Below are 15,246 nucleotides of genomic sequence, written 5' to 3'. Positions count from 1 at the left end.
TTTACGGTGGCCAGGACAGGGAAGCAACCGAAGTGTCCATCGAGAGACGAACAGATAAAGAAGATGTGGCACATATATACAATGGACTCTTACTCCGCCATAAAAGGAAATGAAACTGAGTTATTTGTAGTGAGGTGGATAGACCCAGAGTCTGTCATACAGAGTGAAGTAAGTCACAAAGAGGAAATCAAATACCGTATGCTAATACATATATATGGAATCTAAAAAAAAAGGTTCTAATGAACCTAGGGGCAGGGCAAGAATAAAGACGCAGACATAGAGAATGGACTTGAGGACTCGGGGAAGGGGAAGGGTAAGCTGGGAGGCAGTAAGAGAGTAGCATTGACAAATATACAATACCAAATGTAAAATACCTGGCTAGTGGGAAGCAGCTGCACAGCACAGGAAGATCAGCTCAGTGCCTTGCAACCACCTAGAGGGGTGGGATCAGGAGGGTGGGAGGGAGATGCAGGAGGGAGGGGATGTGGGGATATACGTATGCATGCAGCTGATTCCCTTTGTTATACAGCAGAAACTGACACACCAGCGTAGAGCAATTATACTCCAACAAAGACGTTTAAAAACAAAAACAAAAAAACAATCCGCCTGCCAAGGCAGGGGACACAGGTCGGCTACCTGGTCCAGGAAGCTCCCACATGCCACGGAGCCAGTAAGCCCGCGAGCCACCACTACAGAGTCCACGTGCCACAATTAGTGAGGACCGCGTGCTCAGAGCCCATGCTCGGCAACATGAGAAGCCACTGCACTGAGAAGCCCGAGCACCACAGAGAAGAGTAGCCCCGGCTCGCCGCAACTACAGAAAGCCCGCGCCCGGCAACAAAAACCCAACGCAACGAAAAATAAATAAATAAATAAATTCATTCATTAAACAAATAATCAAAAGTTATATTAAAAAAAAGAAAGAAACGAAAAGCAAAAATCTCTGCTGGGAATTCCCCGGTGCTCCGGTGGTCTAGTGGTTAGGACCCCGGGCCTCCACTTCAGGGGGCCCGGGTTCAATCCCTGGTTGGGGAACTGAGATCCTGCAAGCTGGCATCGCAGCCCAATTAAAAATGCAATAAAATAAAATATAACTAAATAAAACAAGAAAGCATCTCTGATTCAAGGTCTAAAGGGTGAGAAGGTGTTTATCGGGCCAGTATGTGGGCAGAAAACGTTTCCCATTTCAGTAAGTAGCACCTCCATTTACCCAATTACACACCCTTAACCCACATTCCCCCCATCCAATTCATCACTAACTCCTATTCACCTCCAAGCCATCACTAACCTTCCAAATAGGACTCTAACCTGCCTGCTTTACTCCACCTCCAAGGCCACCACTGTGCACAAAGCCAGTCTCCTAATGAGTCTCCCCAAATCCAGTCCTGCCCCCTCCTAGCCATTCTCTTACACTAGCCCATATGGTGTCTGAAAAAGGCATCTCTGCCAACACCACTTCTCTCTTTATACCCTGCAATGGCTTCCCACCAAGTTTACGATCAATCCCAAACTGATGATGGACTGCAGGCTGAAAGACAACAAGGAGGTAGGGAGGGTGTCAGGTTCGAAAGAGGGATGAACGGTCTAGGCAAACAGCGAAAAGGGCTGAAAAGAAAATGATCAGCACTTGCACAACAGTCCTGATGCAGGCAGGAAAGAAAATGCAGGAAGAGTGAAGGAATACCAATAGCCACTTTTTATTTCTGCAATGCCTTTGCAATTCCCAAAGTGCTTCATCGATAACTGTGATTCTCAAACCTCGCTGTACATGAGAATCATCTGGAGAGATTTTAAACGCTACCAATGGCCAGGCCTCACCCCAAGCCAATTAAATCAGCATAGACATTTCACTGTATTACATTTTATTCCCTGCCCCCAAACATCCATTTAGACCCAGGAGAAGGAAAAGGGGATGTGACTAGCAATAGAGAGAAATTTTCTGCACAACAATGGCCATGGCAAGCTTAGGCGCTTTGGGTGAAATCTCTCTGGGAAGTACTGGCAGTGGAAGAAAAAGCCAAACTGACACACAAGTATTGCCTGGTGTGCATTTCCAGCCTCTGCCTTCTTTCTCATCTCTTGGTGGCAGGTGGAGGAAGTGGAGAAACGGTTAAACTTCTTTATAAACCGGCAGAAGGTCATAGCATCCTCTCACTATCTCTGCATAGGTTCTAGTCTCTGCAGCACTACAGAAGCTTTGCCCAAAGTAATGAACAGTTGAAAGTCAAATGTAATACTTCATCAGACGACTTAAAAATGCTTGCACACTGGAAAGAATTGCAGAGAACACAAATGGACCCAGAGCAACCTTTGCCAAAAGAGAATACTGTGCTCAATGTACAGCCATAGCTCTTTTCCACATGAGCAAACAGTCAGGAGGATAAAAGAACTTGGTCAAACTCACACAAGTAAGTAGGACAGAATCTGGTCTGTCTGTCCTAAGCGTTGTGTTCTTTAACCACCAGGCTAGCTTTTCTCAGATCTGATTCATGCATACTGTAACCATATACCTCTGTTTGCCTCGAATCTTCCCTGTTTATACGTATGCCTGCTGCCGTTTTAAATACGGCCCACTTGGACTCCCCAAAGCAACCGAGAAGACACAATCATTTGGTCACTCTATACATGGACCACTGTGGTGGGGCTGCCCAGGAAGCTTATTTAAAAAGTGCAGCTTAGGGCTTCCCTGGTGGCGCAGTGGTTCAGAGTCCGCCTGCCGATGCAGGGCACACGGGTTCATGCCCCGGTCTGGGAAGATCCCACATGCCGCGGAGCAGCTGGCTCTGTGGGCCATGGCCGCTGAGCCTGCACTCCGCAACGGGAAAGACCACAACAGTGAGAGGCCCACGCACCACACACACATACACACACACACACACACACACACACACACACACACACACACACAAGTTGCAGCTTCCTGAGCCCTACTCCACATCTAGATAAGTTTTCTGAGGGTTGTCTCAAGAATCCAGGTACAAGTCTTTTTAAGTGCTTTTGTGTAACTCCCCAGGTGAGTCTCTCACTCTCCTAAGTTAAGAAACCGTTTATTCGGCCTCCCCCAGATGCCCAGCCAGGTCCTGTTAAGGTTGGAGTCCCCGCACCACATCACAGGGATGCTCCCAGCCAAGTCATCTCTGGAGCCTTGGAGAATCTGAATGGTCTCATGCTGGCCCACCTGCCACGACAAACCTCCTCCAGAGCATTCCCCTTCACACTTCACCTTCTACCACTCCCAAAGGTAGTCTGCTCCAATGAGGCCTGACTTCGTCTGTCCTAATGGGCACCCGCTGATTCAAGCACTTTAGGAGAACAAGGTGCTGTGCTTCTCAACCAGGGTGGCCCAACCTCTAAATTGGTAGTCCAAGCAGTCTCTACCTCCTGGGCACATCCCCTCTGCAACAGCCCAAGTACACGAATGTCCCATCTTTGCTTTCTCAAGGTCGGCAACAGGGAGTCCCCTCCTAAAGAAGGTTCTCTCTCATTGCCACACTATCCAAGGCTGCCCCAAATGTGCTTCCTCCCTGTGGGCCTGCTCAGGCTAAGGGCAGAGTCATCTCTTTCGTCTCTGAGTCGGACCAAATCGTCTTCGTAACACCTCTTCACGGTGTTGACCATGTCTTTCACGGGGGCTGCTGCTGAGCCTTTCTCTCATCCTTTCATGGTGGAGAGAGGGAGAGAGAGGATTCTAATGATATTTACCTCTAGGGGAGAGGGCGAGTGTCATGATTATGTGATCATTCGGTATGATGTCCTTTCGACAGGAATTTGTTTGGACTTTCACGTTAAAGTGGGCCCACCATTCCCACTTTGTGAGGTCATTCAGCACCCTCATTTTGCACCTTTAACATCTCTCTCAGTATCACCTTGGAAATGTTTGAAACGGCATGAGTTTGTCCTCACGTTCCTATCAGCTGGGAATCCGGGGCCCCAACATGAACCTAACCATTGAGCGCAACACCTCTCCACGACCTGTGTAACACTGGGTAGGCCCCTTCACCTCTCGGGTTTTTGAAGCCCTCGGGTGTAAAAATGGGAGGGTTCTATGAATCTATATTTGGGGCAGGACAAGGTCGAGAAGAGTGTGTCTCTGCTTTTATTCTTCCAAAATGGAATGTCTGCCCTCTCTTCCCCATGGGTCCACATGTCACTTGTCCTTCAGGCCCACTGCCAAGGAGCCTTCCCTGATTCCCCAGTCCACACAAATCTCTGCCTCTTAGGGTCAGGGCCGTACAACCTAGCTGCCTCCTAACGTTCATCTTGCCTCTCAAGCCGATCTCACGATGTGGGTCTCTCTTGCCCTCCTGTGGCCCCTGGGGCTGTGCCAGCCCACCGGCACGCCCCACGTGGGGTGTCTACTAGACTAGGGCATGGGTGGGGAGGCCCCGGTGTGAGGGCCCAGGCAGAGTACCTCTGCCTCCACCCTGCTCTCCTCCACAGAACTGCCCCTCCTCCTCAAGCCTGACCCCCAAGTCACAGGTTCCATACGATGACCTCACTGGCTAGTGAGCACCTCACCGGCATTCCACAGTTTCCATGGCAGTGTAACTGTGCAAACAAAGTTTGCTGCCCTCAGAGAAACTTCCCTACTGGTTCTCCACCAGAGACCAATCTCTTTGGTTGTCTGAGACAGAATGTGTGACCGGATCCTCTACACATATTCCAACCTGTGCTCTGTTCCCTGGCTGGGCGGTGCAGGAGGAACAGCGAGACCGGGCATCTGCGGAACAGGCCTGGGGTACACACAACCTCACCTGGCTGCCACGTGTTTCTGTGGCTCTTGCCCACTACGTACACCCGAGTGCTTTCCCAGATGTAAGTAATACCAGTGTGACCTGGGACATCTTCAGGGTCCCACAGTGCTCACTGCTGAGGACAAGTGAAAGGTCAGCCCCGGACTAGTGTGCAGGAAGCTTCTGATCTTTATAAATATAGCCTTCCGCTTTGGGCTACAGGATGCTTCCATTCAGACCCTTTCCTGATGGGCCTCTTAGCAAAAGACAAGTGCGTTGTTGTGGGCAAGTGGTAAATGGAGCAGTTTGAGGAAGAGGGCCACTCTTGAACCACACCTTCAAACCCAGGCACCTCTGTGCTGGCACGGAGACATCGAGATCGGTCCCCTCAGACACATCCCATACTGAGCTGCTGAGTACTAGGGGAGAGGGTGGTGCCATAGTCATGGGAAGGACGGAAGAACCAAGGGGCGGGGGGTGATGAAGTGCTAGTGAGACCGGAGGGCTGAGGAGATGGTGCCCCAGGAGGCTGGGTTGATGTGAGCCTAGATATGGTACCCAGAAGCCGGGTTCTGAGTCTCCTGTTCACTCTGCCTCAGTAGTGGACCTCGTGCTACTCTAGATACAAGGATCCCAGGGTGAGAGTTCAGTGTGTTTGAAACAGGCAGTATACATGGGGCCCAAGAGGGGTGGCCAAGGTGGGAGTGGTCCTGAACCAAGTTATATTAGATGATTGTTTTCGAAATCTTGAAAGGCATTTCCATGAAAGCCTCAGAAATGACAGACAGCAAGAAATGGTTGGTTTCTCTGTTGTGGAAGGGACAGATGGAGAGGATCATGAGTGCAATGACTTTCGGCTTCTACTGTTTTCCCTGGAAACGGTGAAGACACTTCCTCATGTGCTGCAGCCGTAGGCTCCAGGAATTGCCTTTGCAGCCAGTTTCCCTTCTCCAGGGACTCAGAGAGGTGATGGGCCAAGGCTGTGCTTTGGATGTCCAGTAGATGAAAGGTCTTCGGCCAGAAACTGGGAGAGACTTGAGAGAGGGAAATCCTGCCAGGAGACTGTGTACAGCCGAAGGGACTGATCACTTCTGATTTTCTTTGCAGCAGCAGCGGCTCCCGTTTCTCCTCCAACACCTGGTCACTACCACGTCCTCTACCGGGGATGTGAAGAAACGCAGTTGGGCTGGCACGGGGAGACCTACTGCCTGGCTGGTGGCTACCGGGCCTACGGGGACGTTCCTTTGGCCACACCAGCAAAGGTGGAAGCCAAGAAGCCAGTCCCCAGACGAGCTCTGAAGAGAAAGCGTGCTCCGGAGGAGTTGGACGGAGATCTCTGCTGCTCCAGACCGAAAATCCGGCGATTGCAGGAGTCAAGCAGCTTACTAGGATTACAAGGTGCTGTGATGCTCAAGCAGAGTGGCCCCACCTCTGGGCACATCCCCTCTGCAACAGCCCAAGTACACGAATGTCCCATTTTGGCTTTTGCAAGGTCGGCAACAGGGAGTCCCTTCCTAAAGAAGGTTCTCTCTCATTGCCACACTATCCAAGGCTGCCCCAAATGTGCTTCCTCCCTGTGGGCCTGCTCAGGCTAAGAGCAGAGTCATCTCTTTCCTTCTCTGAGTCGGACCAAATCGTCTTAGTAACACCTCTTCACAGTGTTGACCATGTCTTTCACGGGGGCTGCTGCTGAGCCTTTCTCTCATCCTTTCATGGTGGAGAGAGGGAGAGAGAGGATTCTAATGATATTTACCTCTAGGGGAGAGGGCGAGTGTCATGATTATGTGATCATTCGGTATGATGTCCTTTTGACAGGAATTTGTTTGGACTTTCACGTTAACGTGGGCCCACCATTCCCACTTTGTGGGGTCATTCAGCACCCTCATTTTGCACCTTTCACATCTCTCTCAGTATCACCTTGGAAATGTTTGAAATGGCATGAGCTCTTCCTCACGTTCCTATCAGCTGTGAATCCGGGGGCCCAACATGAACCTAACCATTGAGTGCAACACCTCTCCACGACCTGTGTTAACACTGGGGAGGCCCCTTCACCTCTAGGGTTTTTGAAGCCCTCGGGTATTAAAATGGGAGGGTTCTATGAATTTATATTTGGGGCAGGACAAGGTCGAGAAGAGTGTGTCTCTGCTTTTATTCTTCCAAAATGGAATGTCTGCCCTCTCTTCCCCATGGGTTCACATGTCACTTGTCCTTCAGGCCCACTGCCAAGGAGCCTTCCCTGATTCCCCAGTCCACACAAATCTCTGCCTCTTAGGGTCAGGGCCCTACAACCTAGCTGCCTCCTCACGTTCATCTTGCCTCTCAAGCCGATCTCACGATGTGGGTCTCTCTTGCCCTCCTGTGGCCCCTGGGGCTGTGCCAGCCCACTGGCACGCCCCACGTGGGGTGTCTACTAGACTAGGGCATGGGTGGGGAGGCCCCGGTGTGAGGGCCCAGGCAGAGTACCACTGCCTCCACCCTGCTCTCCTCCACAGAACTGCCCCTCCTCCTCAAGCCTGCCCCTCAACTCACACGTTCCTTATAGGACCTCACTGGCTAGTGATGACCTCACAGGCCTTCTCACAGTTTCCATGGCAGGGTAACGATGCAAACGTGCTGCTGCCCTCAGAGATACTTCCCTACCGGTTCTCCACCAGAGACCAATCTCTTTGGTTGTCTGAGAGAGAATCCCTCACCAGACCTTCTGCATTTACTCTAACCTGTCCTACGTTCCCTGAGAGGGCAGTGCACGAGGTACACCGACACCGGGCATCTGTCCAAGAGGCATGGTGTACGCACAACTTCCCCTGGCTGCCACATGTTTCCTGGGGCTTGCCCAGCACATACACCTGAGCACTTTCCCAGCTGTAACGAATACCAGTGACCCGCGGCACCTTCAAGGACCCACAGTGCTCACTGCTGAGGACAAGTGAAAGGTCATCCCTGGACAAGTGTGCAAGAAGGTTCTGATCTTTATCAAAGGAGCCTTCCCCTTTGGGCTACAGGATGCTTCCATTCAGACCCTTTCCTGATGGGCCTCTTAGCAAAAGACAAGTGCGTTGTTGTTGGCGAATGGTCAATGGAGCAGTTTGAGGAAGAGGGCCACCCTTGAACCGCACCTTCAAACCCAGGCACCTCTGTGCTGTCGTGTAGACATCTAGATCGGTCCCGTCAGACACATCCCATACTGAGCGGCTGAGTACTAGGGCCCACGGTGGTGCCCTATTGATGGCAGGAGCGGAAGAACCAAGGGGGCGTGATGAAGTGCTAGTGAGACCGGAGGGCTGAGGAGATGGTGTCCCAGGAGGCTGGGTTGATGTGAGCCTAGACATGGTACTCAGAACCCGGTTCTGAGTCTCCCGATCACTCTGCCTCAGTATGTGGCCTGTTCTAATCGAGATAAAAGGATCAGAGGACTAGAGTTCCGTGTGGTTGAAACAGGCACTGTAAAAATGGGACCCAAGAGGGGTTGCCAAGGTGGGAGGGGTTCTGAACCAACTTATATTAGATTACCTTTTTCCAAAACTTGAACGATATTTCCATTAAAGCCTCACAAGTGATAGACTGCAAGAAATGTTTTCTCTGTTGTGGAAGGGAGAGATGGAGAGGATCATGCTTGCAATGACTTTCGTGTTCTACTGTTTGCCCTGGAAACGGTGAAGGGACTCCCTCATCTGCTGCAGCCGTAGGCCCTAGGAATCGCTTTTGCAGCCAGGGTCCCTTCTCCAGGGACTCAGAGAGGTGATGGGCCAAGGCTGTGTTTTGGATGTCCAGTAGATGAAAGGTCTCTGGCCAGAAACTGGGAGAGACATGAGAGAGGGAGATTCGGCCAGGAGACTGTGCACAGCAGAAGGGACTGATCACTTTTGATTTTCTTTGCAGCAGCAGCGGCTCCCGTTTCTCCTCGTACAGCTGGTCACTGCCACGTCCTCAACCGAGGGTGTGGGGAAACGCAGTTGGGCTGCCATGGGGAGACATACTGCCGGGCTGGTGGCTACCGGGCCTACGGGGATGTTCCTTCGGCCACGCCAGCAAAGGTGGAAGCGGAGCAGGAGCCAGTCGCCAGACGTGCGCCCAAGAGAAAGCGCGCTCCGCAAGACTCGGACGAAGATCTTTGCTCCCGACCCCAAATCCGGCGATTGTAGCATGGTGCCAGGAGGCGGACTCCACAGAATCTTGCTGGCTGAGCCATTCTCAAGAGAGGGCCATGGCAAAGCTCACAAGGTTACCACCCGACCCCCCCCCACAACCCCCCATTTCCTGCTCCCCAAAGCAAGAACAGGATGGAGAGTCAAGCAGCACACACCCTGCCCCGAGATTCACATGCTCCTTTATTCCCAGCCCCTTCTGTCCCCAGTGGCGTCCCCTACTGCTCGGCAAAGTGTTTTTCTGTAACAGATTTCTAAAGGTCGCCACAGCTCAGACTTAGGTCACTACCCCTGTGCTAGGCACTCCTGCCACCCGGGAAAGGTTCCAAAGGTGGAGCAGCTCCAGGGGGTGCCAGGGATCAGAGCAAAAACTTGAGAGGCTGGGGATGAAGGAGTTTGGGCACAGTCCCGAAAGCATCTCAGTGGTTGAGCTTCTGTGAGAAAGCACATCCCCACTGTGTGGGGAGGTGGTGGGGGGAAGGGGTCCCTAGAGGAGGCAGCTAGGGGGAGGGCCTGAGGCTGGAAATGGGGAATGGCGTGCGGCCTCTGAGCGAGCACAGGCACTTAGCCCTTGAGGTTTCTGGGAAAGCTAGAGCCACAAGGGCCACGAGAGAAGGCAAGTGGAGCAGCAGAAGCCAGGTGCCAGATCTCTCCTCAGAACCTATACTTCTCCACGAGGCCGGGCTTTCCACGCTGAGGTAGGAGCGATCCTGGCCAGAAGGACAGCCAGCGGCAGCTCTGGGAGGAAGGGTGCTGCACTGGGGGCTCTGCTGCCATGGAAATGACTTCATTTCCTTCCACTCAAATACCATACGGACTGGGTTCCTGCTCTGGTGAGTACAAGGGTCGCTGACTGTCCCCAGAAGCTTGTTCAGTTCACATCCCCAAAGTCCCTCTATTCGGGCCCTGGGGAGGTGTAGCAACTCCTGAGGGCGCTCTTTCCTGAGGCTGGCTGACCGAAGTGGGGGAGGTTCCTGATAGGTCCCAGGTGCTGGTTGAAGTCCCCGGAGAATGGTCATGCAGGCTGGGGAGTCAGGTAGGTGGAGAGAGAAGGCTGGGGGCAGAGGGCCCCTTCCTGAATCCAGAGCTCACAAGGTTACCCCCCACCATTTCCAGAAACTATCTCTTCCCCCATACCAGCCCCAATGGCCCGGTACTGGGAAACCGGGAGCCCAGAGCACTTGTGGCCACAGAGACACTCGCACGCAGCCCTCGGCGTGGGCGGGGCCTGCTGCAGGCGGATGGGGTCGAGGTGTGCTCCCGGGAGGCCTCGGGCTGAAGGTGGCCCCCTGAGAGAAGCACCCCAGCTTGGACAGGAAGTTTAGAGGCGGGGGAGAGCAACCTAGGGCGCGCCCTCGGAGCAGTGGGAGTGGGAAGAGGGCCGGGGGCAGAGGGCACCCGCGATGGGAGGCCAGTGGGCTCTCAGCAGAGGCCAGCTGAGCCCGCAGGACCTGCCTCTGAGCAGGGGCCGGGAGGGAAGTGGCACCCTGTGGCTGCTGGGCTTCGCGGATTGCGGCTCTCCGCACACGGGTCGCAGGGTACTGTGACTCTCTATCCCCTCCTTCACCCTGTCCCCCTCGCGAGGCCGTGCCGCTGGGTGGCCTGTGTCGATGGGCAGAACCCCATCTCCTGCTCCTCTCAGAATGGCCTCTGCCTGCCTGCCTGCCTGGCCTTGCACAGCTTGCGGCCCGGGGGCCTCGAAGGTCCCCGCGCACTCAGCCAGCGGCCTCTGCTGGGTCTGCTGCTGCAGCCAGTAACCCGGGAGCACACCACGCCAGGCACCTCCAGCACCCCAAGTCCGCGGGAGTGCACGCGGGCCCTGATGCGGGACTTCCCGCTTGGGGACGGGTGGCTGCAGTGTGTGCGGGCTGCTGGGGGCCGGTGGGGTCCTAGCCCGGCACTGGGCAGGAGAGGAGGTCCGGAGCATGCAGAGCTAGTGGGGAAGCTCCCTCACACCACCCCTGGATGTCCTCTCCATCATCTAGGGATGCCCTTCCCCTTCTCTGTCATCCCCTCCCTCGTGGGAACCCCTCAGCCCAGGCCGCAGCTGCTCCTAGTCTAGTCTGTGTGAGTGTGAGGTGGGGCACCTCCAGGCTGCCCCAGGCCAGGCAATGTGTCCTGCCTGATCCCAAGACCTAAGGAGCCCTCCCATTTGCCTTGACCTCCCTCCAGCCACAGCGACATGCCCCTGGCCCTGAGGCAGTTTCGCCACAATGGACTCCAGGATGTTCATCTGTGCAATTGCAGCCATGGCCGGACCAGCATGGACAGGCTGAAAGATGGTCTCCTGGGTGCCCAGGTACCAAAGGGACACACAAGGTGCCACCATGGCTGCTGGGGAATGTGGAGTATTTTGGGGGCCTCAGAGACCACAGGTTAGTCACATTGGAACTAAGTTACCATAGTGACCTAGAAAGTGCCATGCCATGGATGCTGGGGGCTACAGGGGTCTCAGTGAGCCAACCTGACGGGCATCCAAGTACCACAGAAAACGCATTACATGTGACTTCTGGGCACAGTGAGTGCTGTGCCAGCTGAGGAGGCGATGAGAAGCCCAGGAGTTCCAAAGCCCAAACCAAGCCCTGGCCGGAATTCCCTCAATTCTCGTCAGCCTACATCCCATGCCAGACCCACCAACGGGATGCTGTGTGCCTCACCCTGGAGCAAATTGACCTCATCTGCCTCACGTGTGCCTACTATTCTGAGCTGGAGCTTGTGACCTCAGTTAAAGGTAGACGGGGGACTTCCCTGGTAGTCCAGAGGTTGAGACTCCACGCTTCGCATGGCCAAAAAACAAAAACAAAAAAAGGTGAACAGACTGGTGGTGGTAGGTGTTAGGGACTTCAGTAAGCTACCCCTGCCTCTGAAAATGATCATCTGACCTACCTGCCCCCAGATTTCAACAATACCGGAAGTTGGATGGCCTCATTGGTGTGGAGGGCGGCCACTCACTGGACAGTAGCCTCTCCACCTTGCGTACCCCTTCTACGCACTGGGTGTGCGCTACGTGACACTCACCCACACCTGCAATGCGCCCTGGCGAGCACAGTGCAGATGGTAAGGGCCCAGTGAGGCAGGGATCTGCCCAAGATCACGCTGGGGCCCAAAGCAAGTTTACCCCTGGGATCTGGCCCTGAACCTGGGCTGGGGAGGGGAAGGGGGGCTTGCAGAACAAGACTGAATCCCCAGAAGGGCCCTCCTACTGCCAGGCACAGCCCAGTTTGGGTCCCTCCTCTTGCACCAGGGAGTTACATGTGTAGACGGTTCGACAGAATCCCTTTCTAGGCTCTTGTAGCCAAGTCATGGCCACCAGGCAGACTGCCTCCTGGCCATCCTGCAGGGCACAGAGCTCAACAAAGGGTATCCACCCCTTCTACAGCAATGTCAGTCGGCTGCCCGGCTTTGGCCAGGTAAGGACCCGGGTTCCATACCCTGCCCCACATGAATGTACAGCCCCGCCTGTTCCCTACTGATAAATGCACACAAGATAAATGCAGCCCTGATGCCCTCTCCCCATCCTGTCCCTGCAGAAGGTGGTGGCAGAAATGAACCGCCTAGGCATGATGGTGGCCTTGTCCCATGTCTCGGATGCTGTGGCACGGCGAGCCCTAGAAGTGTCACAGTCACCTGTCATCTGCTCCCACTCAGCTGCCCGGGGTGTGTGCAAGAACACTCGGAATGTTCCTGATGGTATCCTGCAGCTCCTGGTGAGAGACTGCCCTGGCCCTCAAACCTAAGGCAAGAGGTTCAAACCAGGAGCCCTTGAACCTGAGCCTCTTCTCCCTCAATTTCCTCAAACCCCAGGTTAAATATCTTCTGCCCCCAAAATCCCCGGTCCATAGCCCCTGAACTGTTGAACCCTAGGTGGGGGTCGAGGTGCTAAGATACTCCTCCAAACCTGGAAACCCAGGGCCAAGACACCACCCAGATCAGGGCTGCAGCTCCTCCATTCACACAAACCCAGAGAGGAGATGACTCTGACCTCAAAGCCAGGGCTGAACACCTTCCTCACAGGGGCCGACAGAGTGAACAGGCAGGTGGCTGTGCTGGAGGCCAAGCTAACTGTCCACCGGTGCGCCCCTGCAGAAGAAGAACGGTGGCATTGTGATGGTGTCCTTGTCCATGCGGGTGCTGCAGTGCAACCCGTTAGCCAACGTGTCCGCTGTGGCAGGTAAGCCTCACCCTGGGCTCTCTGAAAACTCTGATTTGGAGCTGAAGCTGGCTCCAAATCTGGGGAGGACTTCAGAAGAGCCCCAGTGGTTTGACACACCTGTTGGCAATAGGTACAGCTCCCCAAAACCCAATAACGGACATTACACAGCACCTTGGTGCCATGTGGAACTGGAGCCACGGAATCAAAACTGCCATACTGATGGCTATCAGGGAGGCTGTCAGACATAGAGCCCAGGTGCTGCCCAACTGTGCCTCTGCAGGGGCTCCTAAAGCACACTGCCCCTACCTCTGGCCAAGGGACTGGACAGCTCCTTAGGTCTCTGGGGTCTTCAGCATTTGTACTCTTGTTCCTCTCTCATCCTCCACACCCGGGGAAAGGAGCCCCCACAGCTTCTCAAGGAGACTGGGAGGCAGGGTGAATCTTGGGTGGGAAATGGCCCAAACAGGGGGCTCTGGGGTCCACTCCAAATCTGAAGTCCAGTCTAGAGCCAGCTGGATTCACTTCACATCAAACCTCAGGGCCCTCCAGTTGGTACTCTTGGTGCCAGGTCATGAAGGAACTGGCCTGTTTGGCCTACAGGCTGCAAAAAGGGGAATCAACAGAGGCCAGTCACCACCACCACCCCTGCACTGGAAGCCCCACACTGCTGACTTTCCATTCTTCAGATCACTTCAACCACATCAGGGCAGTCACTGGATGCAAGTTCATCGGGACTGGTGGAGATTATGACGGGGCTGGCCGGTGAGGGCTTCCCGTGGCTTGTCTCGGGCTGGCTGGGCAGCAGTGGGGCTTTCACAGCCACCGTGCCCACCACACCGTGGTCCTCATGGCCTAGACCATAGCCTCAGGTGTGCTGGCCCAACTGGTATCTCCCCTCTCCCAGGGTCTGCTTCCTGGGCTCTCCCGTCTGTTTGACCCTCCTCTAGGTCATCATATTTGTCGAAAACACCACACAGAGCTCATCTGCCCAGCATCTGCACCCATCCAGTGCCAGCAGACCCACGGCCTCTGAGCAGACTCTTAGCAAGGTCTGGGCTGGGCTGACCATCTTCTCTGCCTGCAGTTGGGTCTGTGCATGCAGGGGGGTCAACCCAGTTCTTAAAGAGCTTTTCTTCTCTTTGTAAGTGAAGGCAAAAATTGCATTCAGTGAAAGGCATATATCTTAACAATACAATTCAATGACTTTGGGTGAATAGTTGAGGCGCTTTGGGGGTCTTCCTCTGAAGGATGAAGAGCAGGAGTGAATCATTTACTCTCTCCAAGTCTCCATTTTCCATATCTGACCAGGGCTGGGGTTCAGTGGACCCTGGACACATGGGGCTTTGGTTCTGACTCAGGACCAGGGAACAGGTCTGAGGCCCTATAGCTGCCTGGCTGGCGGCCACACAGGTTCCCACAGGCGCTGGAGGACGTGTTCATATACCTGGTACTGACAGAGGAGTTGCTGGGGCGTGGCTGGAGTGAGGAAGAGCTCTGGGGTGTGCTTCGAGGAAACGTGCGGCGGGTCTTCAGACAGGTGGAACAGGTATGCTGGGCTGGGCAAAAGAGTAGCTCTGAGCAGGTGGTCTGTGCACGTGTACGCAGGGGTGCTGTGAGAGGTGCTGCCCGCTGACTGCCTCCTCCAGGTACGGGAGGAGAACGAGGGACAGAGTCCCTTGGAGGACGAGTTCCCAGATGAGTAGCTGGGGAGCTCTTGCCGTTCCGTCCTCCCACGTCTGCATCAGAGACAGGACCTGGCTCCAGACCAGAAACTAACCAGAGCTGCAGTTCGTGGGAATCCCATTTTGTCACCTAAGCGGTCATTCTCAAACTCTTGCTGCCACATGGGCCCAGGCCTCACAGTTATTTCTGCCTTCCCTGTGCTCATTGTTTGGCTTTGGTGATCCAGTGATTCCTGCCAGATGTCACTTTGGCAGCCACAGAGACCACACAAAGTTTCCTTGAATGCGAGCACAAACACTTCCTGAAAATAAATGCTTTAGAAGCGGAATCAGCACGAGTGTCCTTCTCCGTGGTGGGGTCTGTGGTGCAGGCTCCCAATACTGGGGTTTGGTGGGGGACCCCGCAGTTTACACACCGAATACTCAAGGAAGACCAGTTGGCAGTGGCCTGAGGAAACCCAGGTGGCTTGGCTCAGCACTGGAGGAAGACAGTGGGTGGCTCTGGCTGCGGGAGGGTGGACCTACTTGGTTCC

General features: G+C 54.4%; 1 protein-coding gene across 1 annotated transcript in view; it reads left to right on the top strand.

The window, feature by feature from the left end:
* The window catches only part of LOC136792075 (dipeptidase 2-like), a 34,959-nt gene that overhangs the window by 19,673 nt on the left and 40 nt on the right, over positions 1-15,246 (top strand). The window contains 8 exon segments of the mRNA XM_067006902.1: positions 11,794-11,859; positions 11,862-11,917; positions 12,219-12,288; positions 12,409-12,585; positions 12,965-13,049; positions 13,718-13,793; positions 14,442-14,577; positions 14,678-14,818. Coding sequence (XP_066863003.1) covers positions 11,794-11,859; positions 11,862-11,917; positions 12,219-12,288; positions 12,409-12,585; positions 12,965-13,049; positions 13,718-13,793; positions 14,442-14,577; positions 14,678-14,818 — 807 coding nt within the window.

Source organism: Kogia breviceps, chromosome 11 (assembly GCF_026419965.1).
Source record: "Kogia breviceps isolate mKogBre1 chromosome 11, mKogBre1 haplotype 1, whole genome shotgun sequence".
Lineage (NCBI taxonomy): Eukaryota > Metazoa > Chordata > Mammalia > Artiodactyla > Physeteridae > Kogia > Kogia breviceps.
This window is presented reverse-complemented; position numbering and strand designations above follow the sequence as displayed.